A 12,539-nucleotide genomic window follows, 5' to 3' on the forward strand; every position below is an offset into this window, starting at 1 on the left:
CCGTTGATTGTGCGGTGCTATCTCCAATCCACCGTGGAGGAAGATGTGTCAAAAACAAGGCAATACAGTACAACAAACCTGTTCAAGTAGCACCCAATTGATGAAGTGGAGAGCATGAAAACCTGAGTAGAGTTGGCACAGCCTGCCCACGTTAGCATGAGCAGTTTAGCAACTAATAATTAGCTGGCAGCCACCGGACGAATGCGGTAATCAATCATGTCATCTTTTGATCATGCACATTTGCATGGGGCAATTATGCTGGGATTGTATATAGGATAAGATAAGAAAACCTTTATTAGTCTCGCAATGGAGAAATTCCTAATTCACAGCAGCAAAGTTATGAAAGGAAGAAGTAGAACAACAAAATATAGGAGCTGCTGGAAAGGCAGCCACTCTCGCGGCGCCATTTTGAAGTCAAAATAACAAAAATAACACAACACAACACATAGGACACAGACAGTCGTGCAATCTTCACCACTTTTCTGCATACACTTTGTTCTCTGAAGCAGTTATAGATGAAAGAGGAGAGGATCAAAGTGTCCTTTCACCAGTGGATCAGAGACGTCATGCTGAAAATGTGCACACGTCTGCTACAAGTAATAACTTAAAAAATATTGTGTTTACATTTTAAGGCCTATTTATTATTCCTGAACAATTTTTACTACTTCACTGTGTTCTTTTAAACTGTTCTACATTTGTTTTGCTGATGAATACAACTGTTTGAAATGAATGAAAATGTTCTCTGTTAATAAAATATCGACATACTTCATAATTATCTATGCTGTCAGCAATTTAAAAGCAATAAGTTCGTTTTGTAAAGCCCCACCCTCGGTCGGCAAATGGTTGCTGGTCCGCCAAAAGCTTGTACCGTACTTGTCTAAACCGGTCCGTGACATTAAAAAAAAAGTTGAGGACCAGAGTTATAGTGGTGGTTACCACATCTGCTTAACAGAGAGGGTGCGGTTCAAAGTTTGGTTCAAGATGTGCAGTGCTACTTTTATGCCAAACTTAACGTTTTGGATTTAGCCCAAAAAGTTTCATTTTGCTTTCATCTGACCAGAGCACCTTCTTCCTCAAGTTTGGTGTGACCCTCAGGTGGCTAGTGGCAAACTTCCACCGGGACTTTTAATGGCTGTTTTGGGGAAATGGCTATTTTCTTGCCGCAATTCCAAAAAGGCTGGATTTGTGCAGTGTGTTACAAATACTTGTCATTTGGACAGATTCTCCCACCTTAGCAGTGGACCACTGCAGTTCATCCAGAGCGATGATGGGCCTCTTGGCTGAATCTTTGCTCTCCTCGTTTGTAAGAAGTCTAACGGGACGTCCAGGTCTTGGTAGGTTGGCAGTGGTCAGATACTCTCGCCATTTCAATGTGGTTGATCGAACCAGTGCTCCGTGAGATGTTTAAAGCTTGTGAAATCTTTTCATAACATAGGCCAGGGGTCGGCAACCCAAAATGTTTAAACAGCCATATTGGACCAAAAAAAAAAAAAGAATATGTCTGGAGCCGCAAAAAATTCAACAGCAAATATAAGCCTTATAATGAAGGCAACACATGCAGTATCTATATTAGTTATATTAGCCTACTATCAAAATGAGGAAGATGGCCCCAAATACACAATGAGCCTTCATGATTATTTTTTTCCCTGCAGTGTATCTGGGGAGCGGGGTGCCCAACCTCTTTTGACGGAAGATCTACTTTTCGATCAACCAACCTCCGAGATCGACCCGTGACCGCACACGCGCGCATACGCACACACTTTCACATGCATGCCATCATGAGCAATAGCCATAACGGCTGCTAAGATGAACGAAGCATGGGACACACTTTTGCAGCGTGTTAACTATCGTAGCTCACGTGTACTGTTGAAAAATGCTTTTCATTCCCATTCTTTGCCAGTACCCTTGGTAAATTGTACATGAAACGCTGGGTTGTTTTTTTTTACAACAGCCACTGCCCCATCTGCCTGTCATCCCGCCCTGCAAATTCAATTTTCAAACATTTTTGAAAAAGCTCCAGGGAGCCACTAGGACGGCATCACGAGCGGCATGCGGCTCTTGAGCCGCGGGTTGCCGACCACCGACCGAGGCTAATCCTGCTCTGAACTCTACTTATCATCATCAGTCATTTAGGTGAACATCGGATCGTTACCAAACCATCAGGGAACTTTTGGAGTGAGTTGGCTACACTGACAGTAAAGGGGACAAATCATTTTACATGCCCCACTTTTCTAAAAACAATTTAATATATTGTATGAATTTCGTTCCACTTCATGATGGCGATTCTTCACCAAAAAAATAAAATAAAATCCAATTTAATATCTTTATGTATGAGTCCCGAAATGTGGCGCAAGGTCAAAGAGTTCATGGGAGCCGAATACTTTCGCAAGCCAGTGTAGACAGCTAGATAGATTTCTTGCGCGAACCAAATGCATTACGTATAGAGACACAAACGTCTTGTTTTATATATTCAAGGTGACCAATGAGTCGAGGTGGTCCACACAAGAAGTGTGGATGAGGAACATCTGCTGCCTCTGTCCACAATACAGCAATGTTACCTCAGGCTCTTTCCTTTGCGTGTGAATTTGAATAAACCACCAAAGTCTGCAGAGTGTCAGAGATGTACCCGCGAGCGCATAAATCACATGCCTAGGTAACTGGCTTGAAGTGGTCCAAACGCACTGTTTTATGTCAGGGGCATGGCAGTTTGACAAATCCCTTCATTTGCGAAAAGAAAGCTGCAGCGACTGAGCATGCGTGCATGTAAAAATAACTCCTTATCTATCCAATCCATCCAAATAGTTATTTGTGTGTGGCTTATTGGAAGCAGATGTTCCCGTGGTTGCAATGATGCAATCCGATTGGCTGAGCATAACATGTAAACAAATGCCACAAGCCAGACCAGAACATCAAGGCTTCCATTCACAGATCACATGCTGCCTCCTTCCCTTCGGGATCAAATTTGCTGGCCTGAGTGACATGATGTTATTGGAGGCCCTCACAACGGCAGCTGCGTCACTCTCCCAGCATCTGCATCCCGGCATCCTAAAAATAAACACGACATGCCTTTTCACATTTTTTTTTCATTTGGAAAATCATACCAGTATTTCTTGATAGTTGGTTAGTTTGCGGGGGCGGGAGGTAATGCTTTGGGCATGGTCAGAGGTGATTCTTGACACAAGGCAAGCCAGCCGGCTTCTGGCTTGGGGGCCATCTTGTGGCGGACGACAGTATAGTGACGATTACGTTTTGAAAGTCCATTCCGTTTATTAAACTGCACGTCATGCAAAATAATGAAGAGGGGCTATGCATCCAAGAGTTTGAAAAGAAAAAAGAGGAGGAGGAGAGAAAAAGAAAGCAGGACAGTGTAAGTGGGGGGGGGGGGGGGCATTTAATTTCTGCCCAACAAACCCTCCAATTGCCTGTAGCCAAGGGCTGTTCCGTATACAACAATATATTTAACACAAAGCAGTGATTCCACTGCAAAATGTCTCCAAATTTCATTAAACTTGCCAGTCTGATATTGGAACTGTTTGAACTAGGACTGTTTGTACAGTGGAAGTCTGCTGCGCATGGGCTATTCGGTATTGGGGTGATTTCGCCTGTATTTCTGTCATGAACTGAAACACTCACCCATTTGCTATTTTTTTGTGCGTAGGCCAGAGTTATTTCTCAAATATTGCTTTGGCTCCATGAGGTGGCAAATTGCTCCCGAGCAATCATGATGGACTGGAGAGAACTTCATTTAAATAGATCATAGTTTGGTGTCATAGAAAAGAAAAGCTTGTGGCAATTAATGTACAAAGCTTATTGAGGGGGTTTCTTTCCACATAACGTTATATTCGGTGCAGATTATCTGGTTGACTCTTTTCCAGCTTGATACAATATGGCAGCTGAGCAGCCATAACTTTGGGTGCACAATGAGTTTTGGTCTTTTAAAAAGATCAACTTGGATTTTTTTTTTGTAAAAAAAAATAAAAATAAAACTCATGAAATTCATCAGCGGGCATAATTATTATTACCCTACAGTACATACTATTGATGATCCTACTGTCTAAGTAGGTACATGACAAGTTTCAACAAGCTTCACATCTTTTTTTTTTTTAATCAGCAAAACCAATGACACCAAACTGAGCTTCAATAGAGGAACACAATCGTGTTAAAATTTTGACAATATGTTAAGAATTAAGGTGTGACATTTTAAAGACTTGAAAAAGCGGGCAAATATGACTCCTTTTTTTCTAATTCCAAACAATAGAATGGCCTGTGATTGAAACTAACCTCACAGTCTAAAACTCAGCAGTGTCTGTACGAAACTGTGCGGCTTTGTAGGGACAAGTAAGAGCAAAGAGAAGCATTTTGAATTGAGACAAGCGTAGCAAACGACTATGATTGCCATTAAAACCAACCCGGCAATACAAACCCCATCTGCCTATTGTTTGTTTGGCCACCAGATTCGCACACCATCGCTGACAACGCACCTCTGTCTTATCCCGGGGGACGGCTCCCATGCCTCTCCCGACCGCAGTTCAAGGACGAACATTTTGGCACCGTATTATTTTATTCGGCATCGTACAAATTGGAAGTAACTTGGCACGCATGTCCTCAAATACGTACCTTAGAATTCAATGAGAAAAGTAAAAAAAACAATTTTTTTAAAAAGCAAGCTAGCTTTTGACACTTATGACCAGCTATAGCCTACAACGCCATTCCTCATAATTTATAGCATTAATTGTAGGAACAATGTCATCAAACACCACAAAAGACCAAAGTATACAGCATATTAGATGTACCGTATTGGCCCGAATATAAAACGGTGTTTTTTTGCATTGAAATAAGACTGAAAAAGTGGGGGTCGTCTTATATTCGGGGTCTAGACATTACACCCATTCACGACGCTAGATGGCGCCAGATATCAATGAAGCGAATTTTGAACTTGACTTCCCAGGCCAAAGTGAACCCCTGCCACAAAGAACAAAAATAAAAAATAGCGGTAAGAAGGAAAAGAGGAAAAAATAATAGAAGAGATAACAGAAAATGGAGAAACGTAGTGACAATCTGGAGAAAAGTGGGTCAAAAATCAGCCAGGTTAACCGGCGGCTGAGGAGAAGTTATGATGTGATTTATATTTCAAAAACCAGAAGCCATTCATTTACGAATGTGATTGCACTTTAGATTTGAATGAGGCAAAATAATATGCTTTTTCTCTCAAATATATTGTTATAATCATTTGTTTCCGATGTACTGTAATTATTTTCTGTATAAAAATTAATTTGGTGTTCAAAAAGTCTTTTTTCTAACTTGAGTCTTGAAAAAGAGGGGGTCGTCTTATAATCAGGGCCGTCTTATATTCGGGCCAATACGGTAACACAAAAGACGACGATTCACCCTTAAAATCAGAACTCAAGTGCATGTCGAAGACGGACGGGTGAGTGAGCTAGCATCAATACGTTACCTGCGTTACCCTGCTGGTTGCTAAATGTTAACGTTAGAGTTACATGAAGGAGCACTGACCCTGCCAGTGATGATGATGCTATCTTTAGCAGCTAAACACCAAAGCTGAAGGTTCAATAGGAATCCAAATGTCATACATCTTCATTCTTTTGAGGTCCCCTCTAGTGGTCAGCAGCCTCAAGCAGCCGCTGAGCTCGCTTATGCCTTGCCCCGACTCTCTCTGAGAAGAGTCACCAACTGTGCCTGTAAAACTAATACGAACGACAACCAAATGAAATAGATAACATATTCATGAGAAAGGCGCTTTCATTTCTTTATTTCCACATATCAAAATCCTACTCCTGAGCATATTTCCTCTGCAATGGATATGATTCTCCACATTGACGGTATTTTTGTCAGTGTGCGAAACCCGGTCCAACCGCCAAGACACTGTTACACTGGCAGACTGCCAGTTCAGTAAAAAGCTGAAAGAGGTAGGAGAGGGGTTGAAGAACCCCCCTTTTAAGTCTTGTTGGAACACCGAAGTGTCTCCTTGGGCACTGATTACAGAGCGGCACACTGCGACCAAATGCGCACAATGAAAAAGATACCACACACAAGTGCATGAATGCGATGATTACTGTCAACACGCGTCCGACTGTTGCTGCCTCTCAGCAAACACACAGGACTTAAAATGTGGAGTGGGATGAACAATTATCAGGGTGAAACTATGAGGAAAATCTTTCTACAAGCAGGGACAAGAACACAGCTGAAGGACGCCACCGTGCAGCTGTGACGAAATTCATTTTTATAGCTATTCAAGATGGCATTTATCATTGCTTGGATGGCTCACTGGAAGTAGTTGTGTCACAATTTGTGAAGCGTTTGATAAACTAAAACAGTGAATAAACGAGGACTTGAGAGAACATGAAAGAAACTGAAGACACGTGACTATTCATAGAGACTGTGCTTACGTTCACTGACCTTAAGCGCAAACTAAAATAGACTTGGAGTCTTAAAACATACTTGAGACTCTCAAGGGTTCAGTGAGATTGCAAACAAAACATCCTTAACTGTGGTGTAGTGAGAAACGACTAATTTATATCATTTCTCATTGTCCCAGGCAATAGCAACAGCAAAATGGAAAATCAGTGAACCATCCCCAAAAATGAAAACATTAGTGTTGGGTGCCCTAATTGCCTTTTCCCGTACAGGTCAAGATGTGCGATAAGTGCAGACTGAGCTTTAATTTGAGCGTGTTTACATCCAAACCAGTTGAACGATGTAGGAATGTAAATTTCCTCAGTGTGGGACAAATAAAGGATATCTTATCTTATTACAAGACATTTTATATGTTCCTCCACCTTTTTAAGGGACCAAAAGTAGCACAAACCAGCATAATCAGAAATCACTGTCACCTTCACAAGTTGTTGTTCTTGAACTTGTACAGGCTATTTTAGATTTTTCTTGGCAAACTCTAATCTGGCCTTCTGGTTTTAGAGGCTCACCAACGTTTTACAACTTTTGGTGAAAACCTTGTCGTTATTCACATGAAGTTGTCACTTTCTTGTTGACTCAGACGGATACACTTCTAGTTTTCCTGATATGGCCAACTGTTGTGAAGGGGATTTTCTTGACAAGGGAAAGCATGCATCCACCAAATATATTTTTCGTGGTCTTCCTGGTCTTTTGGTGTTGCTGAGCTCACTAGTCCCTTCTCTCTTTTTAAGACTGCACCAAACAGTTTATTTGGCCACACCGAGGATCCTATTTCGGTAGACTGGCACCCGTGCAGGGCGATACGGTGCTCAATTGGTTAGCACATTGGCCTCACAGTGCGGAGGTGCAGGGTTCAATTACGGCTCCGGCCTTCCTGTGTGGAGTTTGCATGTTCTCCCTAGCCCTGCGTGGGTTTTCTCCGGGTACTCCGGTTTCCTCCCACATTCACTCCACCAACAGAGCCAGAACCATCCATATCTCTCATTCACTTCAGGTTTGGTAGCCCCCAGTGGCGTGCGGTGAGGTTCATGGTTGGTGAGGCACTGACTCCTTTAGTGTCAGATTTACAAATATATAAAGCAAAAAGGGTAGCTTATTCAATTGGCTCAACATTATATTTGCGACATGCAGATATACGGCAAGCAGCACGAGCCAGTTGCATGTATCAACCCAGTTTGTGATGATTGCGCAATGCAATGCGCATTCAGAGGTGAGGCTCTGCCTCACCTGCCTCCCCTGACCGCACGTCCCTGGTAGCCTCTATATTGATGTATCACTGTCAGCTTGACTGTATTTTTTCCAAATACTGCAGCTGTGCATATCATTAAAAGGTCTGTCCAAAAATAGCGTTTACACCATTTCAATGACCCCCAAGGGGTCAAAACAACCAAACAATGTAGTAAACCTAATAAAACAGTCAGAGAAGGTCTGTTAACAATGTGTAAAAGTTCAACACATTTGGAGAGGGACCGCTGGATGGATTGAACTGATCAAATTGTAGTCATTTTGGATGGGGCTGAAAGTTTTAAAACGTTAATTGAGGAGAGCAAAACTTGTTAAGTATGGCGTTAAAAAAAGTCAATGTGACGTTGAAGAAAAAGTCACTTATTTTCTCCTTACGTGAGACAATGAACTGGAGTTCCTGTTGCCTTAAGGAACACACCTCCAACACCGTCCTGTTATGTCTGCAAGTGAAGTCAAGGTCAAGGCTTAAAGCTGTCTTAAAGGGTCTGATAAGATATCCCCACTGTGGCGGAGTTTAAAGGTCGTGTGACATACTAAGGTAGGGGCTGGAGACCGTTCTTTGAGTTCAGATAGGGGCACCCAGGGTGTCTCACCATTACCAGGTCTTCCTGAACAAGGGACTATCGTTGCCCTGTCTGTCTCATGTCTTGTGATGGAAATAATTGCAATTCCTATAAGAATGAACTCATCGAGCACACACCAAGACTACCTGAGCAATGTAGCACAACCATTTCTTGCAATTTGTGTCTCACAGGGAATTTTAGAGCAAAACAAAAGCTCTTTTGATGGAACGCGGGTGGTGTGTGTCTGTTAGCAAGTCAAGTTGTGACATGATATCAATTTTGCATTGAGAGATGAAAGAATTGACAAACGGCCTCAGTCATGAAACTTCCCCGGAGAAAACCCACACAGGCACGGGGAGAACATGCAAACTCCACACAGGAAGGCCAGAGCCGGAATCGAACCCTGTACCTCTGCACTGTGAGGCCGACACGCTAACCAGTCGATCACCCGGCCGCCTGTGTAATTAATACTGTTGCATATTTTTTATTGCCGACTTCTGCTCTACACGTCAGGCCATTTTTCAGGAATATATTGAAAAGGAGTGGATTCAATATTAATTCTGCCAATTCGACTTGCGTGCCCCGAAATTTTCTGCTTGAGCCCCTAAAATTAGATTAGGGTCCACTTTCTTCCTAGTAGGAAAAAAAGTTACAGTAGTGGGCACTGCTACATCTTAATTACTGTACGAAAGTAGATTATTCCGGTATCTGTAGGGCCTATATTATTACTTATACATACAGTATGTATACACTTTTCTGACGACACTTGAAAACAGATGTCTGGACTGTCTTTTCCTTGCTTTGTCAAATTAAGCTTGCGACTTTTGCAGTCTCCGTGGATGATGACATGATGTAAAAAAAAAAGACTGAAATAGAAGCAAAGGCGACCACAACTAAGATCTTGTTTAAAATCAGGGACAGCAACAAAAGGGAGGGAACGTGAATCTGAATGAACGATTCTGAGATGCAAGAGATTTTCCATCCGTGGTTTTATTTCAGAGAATTATTTGTCGACTACAAGAATGATTCATGATGCATAAATTGTCTCAGCTGAAAAACCACTGGCTTCGAGCATGAAAACAAATCTCTGTCTAAACTGAGAAACCCCAGAGCCTACAGTATTTAAGGCATACATTTTCAGATGCAGTTTTTGTTATTCTATTCACTATGATGGCAAATCAAAGGGAACAAAAGTCAAGCTAACTAACAACGTGACCTGATTTGTCTTCTTCTCAACATGACGCCTATGTGAGTTAATAAAAGGGGTCGATTATTTTTTAATCAAAACGCGTGTATGTAAATGATTTTTTTTTAAATCTAGATTTTAGTTCAGTGTGTATGTACATGTATGCATGAACATGTTTGTATATATGTCCACACACACAAACGCTTAACTTTTACGTAAGCATTAAGTATCTGTATGATTACTTTTAGGATGTGGAAGTACTTTTGCCACCTCTGATGAGAATACATATTCATTATTGACATAAGCCAAGAGCAAAAAGTATGACAGAGAAGAGCTGAGCTGTGATTGGAGGGGAGAGTCAGGAATGTAGCTCAGGTAGAGAGAGAGGGAGGGAGAGAGAGAGAGAGAGAGAGAGAGAGAGAGACTCTGACAAGCGTTCACACAAACGGAATGTCTCCTGGCCAAGTTGTTGCTTTCAGTTGGCCGTGTGCACTTTGCAGGCTTTTAAAAAAAATTAATTGTAGTACGCGTTGGACTTGTTTGGATTTATGAATGAAGAAAAGGCACGAAGTAGTACAGCGCAGTATTACTCAGTCCACTTTGAGTAGAGAGACACAGGAGCTTGGAAGCGAAAGTCCCAAATGAAAGTCACTTGAGCGTGCGAGCTTCGTTTGTTATTTAATTCGAGAATAATATCGCCTTTTTTCCCCTCTAAACAAGACCGTTTCGATGTGATTTTGACACCCGAAAGTGGCGAGAGTGGTTTAAGAATTTTGAAGCGTTCTGGATGAAGCCGGTACAGAGAGGAGGCTGCCATGGAAGGTTCTGAAATCCGACTGTGGACGCTGTCAGCTGGGATGCAGAGTGCACCTGAGCCGTGCCGTTTGACACCATGAGAAGAAAACTGAAGAGCACGTGACTGATTGAGTACCAACCACCACGATGTCCTCCTCCTCATCCGCAAGGTAAGAAACGACACCCTGACTTTCAAAACGGGTTGTCACCTAGCGAAATGCAGGAATTGCATCAAGATGAGCTTCCAGCCAGTCATCAGCTTTTTTCACCTATATGCTAATTGGAGACTAATTGGGTATTTTCAAAGGACACGATGAGCAGCCTCAAATACAAATATTTACCTTGAGTTCTTTTTCTTGCAAGTGGCTGCAAAGCCGTTAACGTCTGATGGACGGGAGGTGATAAATTCCGGGGAAACTTGATTGCTCCCCAAACACTCCCCATTGTGGAAAGTGTTGTTTTGAAACGTCATTCTGTCAAAGGATCTTGTGAGAAGTATCAATCTATCTATCTATCTATCTATCTATCTATCTATCTATCTATCTATCTATCTATCTATCTATCTATCTATCTATCTATCTATCTATCTATCTATCTATCTGTCTGTCTCTTCGTCTATCTGCCTGTCAGTATGGCTCCACTAGATTTGACTCAAATCAACTTTGATGAGATGAGAAAGGTAAATGGACTGTCATTTGTACATCACTTATCTTTTTGTACTTCAAGCGCTTTACTCTGTTTCCTCATTCACCTCCCGATGCTGCGTCATCAGGAGCAACTGAGGGTTCCGTCTCTTGCTCAAGGACACTTCGACAAGGTCTCAGCAGCCAGGGATTGAACCCCCAACCTCTGGGTTGAGAAACAACCACTACTATGCCGGCCCACATTTCACATTTGATTTACTACTGCGCCAGTGGCCAGGGTTACGTTAAATCCAACTCATTTTGAGGAAGAAAATTGTGACTGTGTGTGTGTGTGTGTGTGTGTGTGTGTGTATATATATACACACACACACACACACACACACACATAATATATACTTTTCTCACAATTAAGCAAAACCGAACAATTTCCCGGTGGCACTGATGATGTCTCATTGCACAATATACTGTATACCTGAGAGAAACTTGGCAGTGAGATACTGTATGTCTGCAGTTGCGCATGTAGCATGCATGTGTACTTCCTTTAGGTCATATTCAGTCTGCTGAAAAGCGCTTCCTGCCATCAGTGAGATCATGCCACTTTTGGGATATTTCAACTCCCTGCTCTGAGTTCCACCTATGCTGCTGCACCGCATTTATCTCATCCATGTCACCAGCTATAAATAATACTATAAAGGATCTAAGCCCCTCAAAAGCGGACCCACACACAAAGTCAAATCCGCTGGTCCAACTGTGTATACAAACTCTATTTATCTTTAATCTGTCTTTGAATGTCATGACCTTCAATTCACCTTGGCTGTGTTGTGTCCTCTTCTGCACTGTTCGTGAAAACACAACGGGAATATCTCGGTGCTTTAAGCCTTTAAGGTGCTACATTTGATGTGATGTGTCAAGAGGAATTATAGGGGCTGTCTGTGCGATGAACGACAGTATGTCGCAGTGATTGGTCTGCAAGTCGATGAGCTGATAAGGTAGGATTTGGCTCAGCGCAACTTTTCCGTCTGTGATATCTCTATGAAGGAATGCTTGTTTGGGAAACAGCCACCATGCCTCTGAGCACCTCTGAACGTAGCGTGGAACAACAAGCATAAATGCAGCTTCAAAAAGAGGACTGTAATTTGGTTTACGTACAGTGTTGTCATTTTCATGTCCTCTTGCGACGAACATAATTCCTCCACTTTTCCTGGGGAGGAAGAGAAAAAAAGACTGCATTTTATATTTACAGGGGAGCTTAAATGTACAGTATTCTTGAGTGCACAGTATTACTCCGACTAAATTCGCAGGCGCGTTGGTGTTGAATATGAGCAAAATTAAAGTGAAAAACCATAAAGTGAAAAAGTTCTTCTAAATTTGACACAACAAAGAGAATAGCGTGACCAAGCCTGCCAAATTGAATGAATTAAAAAAGCAATAACAAACGAGGCTCCAAAATCACGAAAAATCGAGCCCTCCTCCCAGTTGCCGGTTGCTCGGGGCGTGACTGCTCACTGTGCTGAAAACGCATCCTGCCCGACTCTTACCTGTCACTCAGATGTGTTCTTGTACTAACATATGTGCCCAACTGTCTGTCATGTTATCTACAGGCTGAATAACATGCCGCTCTGCTTTATCAACTACGGAAGCATGGAACTGCCAATGTGGCGTAAACATTTTTAA

At 42.1% G+C, this 12,539-nt stretch overlaps 1 protein-coding gene across 2 annotated transcripts in view; it reads left to right on the forward strand.

The window, feature by feature from the left end:
- Positions 1-9,886: 9,886 nt before the first annotated feature.
- The window catches only part of adamtsl5 (ADAMTS like 5), a 40,349-nt gene continuing 37,696 nt past the window's right edge, over positions 9,887-12,539 (forward strand). For both annotated transcript variants that reach the window (XM_086107229.1, XM_086107230.1), the window contains exon 1: positions 9,887-10,391. In XM_086107229.1, the coding sequence (XP_085963355.1) occupies positions 10,369-10,391 (23 nt within the window). In that variant the 5' untranslated portion in view covers positions 9,887-10,368. The remainder of the gene's footprint in view (positions 10,392-12,539) is intronic.

The sequence above is a fragment of the Hippocampus guttulatus genome, chromosome 3 (genome assembly GCF_054856545.1).
Source record: "Hippocampus guttulatus isolate MCC_2025c chromosome 3, RoL_Hgut_1.0, whole genome shotgun sequence".
NCBI classification, from domain to species: Eukaryota; Metazoa; Chordata; class Actinopteri; order Syngnathiformes; family Syngnathidae; genus Hippocampus; species Hippocampus guttulatus.